Here is a 4,818-nt window from a genome sequence, read left to right as displayed (position 1 = left end):
CAGGGATTTTATCACACCGGAGCCGAAACAGCACGGCGCTGCCGCACCGCCGGGGGCCCGCGGGCTCCCCCCCGCCGCGCGGGGCCCGGCCCAGCCCAGCCCCCGGGAGGCGCCGCTGCGGCCCGCGGGGCGCTCAGGGCCCGGCCGCCGCCGCCCCTCGGCACCCCCCGCCGCACGGGCGGAGCCCGCTTCCTCCCCCCCCTCGGGCGTGCCTATTGGCTGGTAGTGCGACTTCGGCCAATCACCCCTTGGCATCGAGTGATTGGCAGTTACAGGAGCCTCTCAGAGCGCAAAGCTGGATGCGTGCTCGCCTCCGGCTCGGGGTGCGCTGGCCAATGAGATCCGCGACCGCGTTGATCGTTAGGGTTTAGTGCCTATGAGCAGCGATGACGTCACACCTGCCAGTGAAGCGCTATTTTTACCGAAGCCCATTGCGGCCCCCAGCCCCGCCCCCCGCGCTCGTCCCGCCCCCCTCCCAGGACTGGCCGCTTTCGCTGAAGGACGTGAGCCCGGCCCTATCGGCGGGCGCGGCGCCTCGGGGGGGCGGGCGGAGGGCTCGTGCCCCGCCCACTCGTTGCCGGGGGCGGTGCGGCCGGGGCGGCGGGTGCGGCGGCGGAGCCATGGCGGAGAGCGACTGGGACACGGTGACGGTGCTGCGCAAGAAGGGCCCCAGCGCGGCCCAGGCCAAGTCCAAGCAGGTCGGCGGGGCGGCGGCGGGGCCCGGTGCTGACCCCTCGCGGGGCACGGAGCCGGCACCGGGCGGGGCGGGGCGGGGCGGGGCGGGGGTGCCCCCGCGGCCTCAGGGGGCCCGAGGGGCGCGGGCCCCGGCTGCGGCCCAGCCGCCCTCCCCGGCGCCCCCTCCCCCCCCCCCGCCCCGCCGCGGCCCGGCTGATGCAAGGGTTGGGGCGGGGCCTCCCGGTGCCGGGGCCCCGCGGGGGCGGCTCTGCTCGGGCCCCCCCCCCCGACCGCAGCCGCTTTGCTCCCGCAGGCGATCCTGGCAGCGCAGCGGCGGGGCGAGGACGTGGAGACCTCCAAGAAGTGTGAGTACGGCCCGCGGCCGCCGCGACCCCTGCGCAGCCCTCCCGGCATGGCTCGGCCCCTGCCCGGAGCCCGGCGTCACGAGGGAAGAAGACCGGGAGCGGGGCCGGCTGCTGCCTGCTGCGGGAGCCTTCCGTGGGCGCGCCGAGCGGCCCGGGCTGGCGGCGGTGTGCGCGGCGGTGCCTTCCTTCAGGCAGAGATGTTAATGCATAATCGCGCTCTTTAAGCGCGTAAACGAGGAAATCGCTAGTTCGAGGGCTCCAAAGCCCTCGAAAGAGTCTTTGCGATTGCACGACTCAGGTTAAACTCCCTGTGTATAGTTATTTCTTTTGCTGATAACATACACTTAACAATCTTGATAACTGTTCTTTTTCTTGTAGTGTAGCAGTTAAAAAATTCTGTTTGCTGTCTGATACAAATCAGGTGCCGTATGGAAAAGATTATGATTGTTGTAAACGAATAAACAGCTGACCCTTGAACAGGGTTTAGTCAGCTTTTTCGAGACACTGGATTTCAGAGGTTGGTGTTAGAGAAGGGACTCAAGCTATAACTAAAATATTCTGACTATGTGAGGTAAAGCAACAGCATATTTTTGAACCTCAGGCTTTCTGCAAAGTTAAATAGGGTTACAGTTTAATTCTAAACAGCATCAGAAAATTGACTAAAAGCTAGTTTAGTGCTGCCTTGTAACTGAGCAAGCAAGGTACAAGTTCCAGTACTAAATCCTCCCGGCTGTAGCAAAAACTTGTATGTATGGAGTGAAATTTGAATATTAAAACCCCAAGCAAGAGCAAAAATTTGCATAGCTGGAATGAAACTCATAGCTGGAATGAAGTAAAGAAAGGGGAGGGCTCTGAATGACTGTTTAGACATCAGCATTTAATAGGATTAAGATAACATTTTCCCTGAGCTGCAGCAGGCAGGCAAGATCTGGTTGAGGTCCATGCTGATGTTGGCACGTTAAATTGTTGAAAACTTCCTGGGATCCTGGGCAGCTGGGTGTTCAGAAAAACTGCTTTGATATTTTTTGGCGCAGCTCTGAGCCTTACTTTGTTTGTTCTTTTATTTTTGTTGTTGTTACTTTGAATGATAGGGGCAGCGGGCCAAAACAAACAACACTTTATTACAAAGAACACAGCCAAGCTCGACCGAGAAACAGAAGAGCTGCACCATGACAGAGTTCCCCTGGAGGTGGGCAAAGTAATCCAGCAGGGTCGGCAGAGCAAGGGCATGACGCAGAAGGACTTGGCCACAGTAAGTATTGCCCAGCGCTCTCCGGCCTCCTCTCTCACTCTCTGGGAATTAATATAGGTAGGCACCTTGAGGCAGGTGAAGATGGATGGATACTTCTTTTCCTGTATCTCCATGGGTATCATGAGCAGGAGGTTTGAATATAGCATCTCTGTTGTCTGACCTCCGAGAGAATGAGTTACATGGGCTTAGGGGGTTATTTGTGCAGCTGTTGCAGCCAGTGAGGTGGTAGGACGCTTCGCCATCAACTCTGTGTGGATGTGAGTTCTTTTGTACTGTGTTCAGAAGTCCATTGCTTTACTAATGAGCAGCAGTATTTAGTGTTTTTCCTCCTGGCAGGCTAAGAGAAGTCTGTCCAGGATGAGTGTTGCCATCACTGTGGCACTCAAATAGTGAAGGGAGGTGATAGAGGGATGATGGAGTAAGCCTGGAAGTAGGCACTTTGTCTTCTGATCCTGGCATAATTAGAGGATGCATCTTTTCTATGTGAGTACTGGGGGGCTGGTTCTGAACATCTACTGTGTATGGAGCCAATGTTTGAGACACGTAATGTCTTTTTAGAAAATCAATGAAAAACCACAAGTTATTGCTGACTACGAATCAGGAAGAGCAATCCCCAATAATCAGGTTATGGGCAAGATTGAAAGAGCCATTGGTAAGTCAAATAGACTTCAAAAATAATGACACTGTTTTCAGTTTTCTCAGTGCCTCAATGTTTCAGTAAGAGATGTTTTTGTTTAAGTTGTTTACACCTACAGTCAGGAACAAGTGCTGACTGTAGGCTGTTATGGTTGCTGTGTCATTAAACTGTGTGCTTTTAAGATCTGGAACTGTGAACTCACAGCTCTTACTTGCCTTTGTTTTCCATCTTTGTGGGTGTGTCTTTGCCCCAGGGACCTCTCTTGTATACAGTCCCCCCCAAAATCAGTGATATGCTATGTCCCTAGAAGGTCTGATGGTAACTCAGGAAAATATCTTGCCACCACTAGAGTTAATGTGGGTCTCCTACACCTGTTCAAATACCATTTTCTAGGAACACAGTCAATGCACAAGCAAAATTAGAGTCTTTTCTGTAACTTTCTGATGCTGCTACAAACTGAAGTAGGATTCTTCCTAAATCTGGTTCCCCTGCCTTCTTTTCTGGACACTCTCTTCTTTAGAGGTGAATGATGAAGTGTACAGCAGCTGATGGTTGTTTCCTTTGTCTTATTCCAGGCCTTAAACTGCGTGGGAAGGATATTGGAAAACCACTCGAAACTGGCCCCAAAGGGAAGTGACAACAAAGCCTCGAAATCAGTTTGTTCAGACTGATCTCGTCTGGCTGGTTCTCCTTAGCCTCCAGAATCTCTCTTCGTATTGCCAAGCTGAACAAGAGGGTTTCAGACTTGCTTTGGGGGGGGAAATCTGCAGAATCTGTACCTGCTGTAAAAAGGCAACCTTAAAGAAGCGTTTGTCCTGATTTTGTTTTTCCTTCCTCCTTTCCAGAGATTGAAGAACTAAACCCAAAAAAATACTGCATCTAATTTGCCACAAAACATGTGTGTCTTGGTGTTTAGAAGCAGCTAATGTTAAGACACTTGGGGTGGCCTGAAATGTGATAATTTAATTGGAACAATTTTTGGGAAGGGTGGGATATATTATATATAAATAATTTGGGAGAGTTGAGGGTTGATCAGTGTCTGCATTTGAAATGATGACTCAGTCACTGCATTGCAATGACGTTTTTTCTTTGTTCCTTCCAGCCTGTTTTAAAGAGATCTATAATAAAGTTTGATACCCTTCAGTTGCATGGGGTAGTTGCTTCATGCTTACCAGCTGGTAGTAAGTTTTTGTTGTTGGCTATGACTGGTGCACTTCTTCTGGAAGTGCAGTGGGACTACCTGGAGCATCTAGGGTAACAGGTGGTGGTCACAGCCTTCCTAGCTGCTCTGCTTCTTTCCTTGTTGCTTAGGACTGCAGCTTTGGCTTACATCGCAGAGATTAAATCAATACTGTGTTTTTATCTTGTATGGAGAAGGTGAATAGAGTCTTTGGCATCGTACAAAGCAAGACCACTGCAGAGACAGTGGGGCATTTATATGAAGCCAGAGCCCTCCTTATATCCTCTTTTTTACCCTTCTTGTTGAGTGCTGCCAGGATGGGAGCTGTGGTGGAGCTTTAAGGATTCTGCTCAACATGACTGTGTGGCATGACTGTCCTTAAGTTGGACAGAGCTGAAGGGAGAATTAATTGTCTGTAGAAGGACAAGAGGAAAAGCAGGCTTCTGCCACAAATCACGTAAGTGGCATGCTATGTTCCCTTCAGCCAAGCTGTGGCAGTTTAAAGAGACTGGGCTTGCTAATGAACTGTTTACCTCCACAAAGGCTGAAGTGGTTTGTTGTTGCATTTATTTGGCAGACTTGGCAAGGGCTTGCCTGAGGTGATAGTATTAAATTGTTCTGTAAGCTTGGGGAGGGGGGCATTTAAATTTTAAATTGTCATTTAGATGCAAATTATGAGGAGTCCTCAAAACAAGTATGGGCCATCCTG

At 51.7% G+C, this 4,818-nt stretch overlaps 1 protein-coding gene across 1 annotated transcript; it reads left to right on the top strand.

The window, feature by feature from the left end:
- The first annotated feature begins 584 nt into the window (after positions 1-584).
- EDF1 (endothelial differentiation related factor 1) lies at positions 585-4,078 on the top strand. Its single transcript, XM_032200405.1, has 5 exons — positions 585-698; positions 989-1,040; positions 2,132-2,292; positions 2,851-2,944; positions 3,505-4,078. The coding sequence occupies exons 1-5, from the start codon at positions 621-623 to the stop codon at positions 3,564-3,566; spliced, it is 447 nt and encodes a 148-aa protein (XP_032056296.1). The 5' UTR covers positions 585-620; the 3' UTR covers positions 3,567-4,078.
- The last annotated feature ends 740 nt before the right edge of the window (positions 4,079-4,818 follow it).

The sequence above is a fragment of the Aythya fuligula genome, chromosome 19 (genome assembly GCF_009819795.1).
Source record: "Aythya fuligula isolate bAytFul2 chromosome 19, bAytFul2.pri, whole genome shotgun sequence".
Taxonomy (NCBI): domain Eukaryota; kingdom Metazoa; phylum Chordata; class Aves; order Anseriformes; family Anatidae; genus Aythya; species Aythya fuligula.
Note: the sequence above shows the minus strand (reverse complement) of the source record. Positions and strands in the feature narration are given on the sequence as shown.

Coding starts and splice junctions, on each gene's coding strand:
- EDF1 (XM_032200405.1), top strand. CDS start 621: ATGGCGGAGAGCGACTGGGACACGGTGACGGTGCTGCGCAAGAAGGGC. Junction 1,041..2,131: donor CGTGGAGACCTCCAAGAAGT/GTGAGTACGGCC, acceptor TTTGAATGATAG/GGGCAGCGGGCCAAAACAAA. Junction 2,293..2,850: donor CGCAGAAGGACTTGGCCACA/GTAAGTATTGCC, acceptor ATGTCTTTTTAG/AAAATCAATGAAAAACCACA.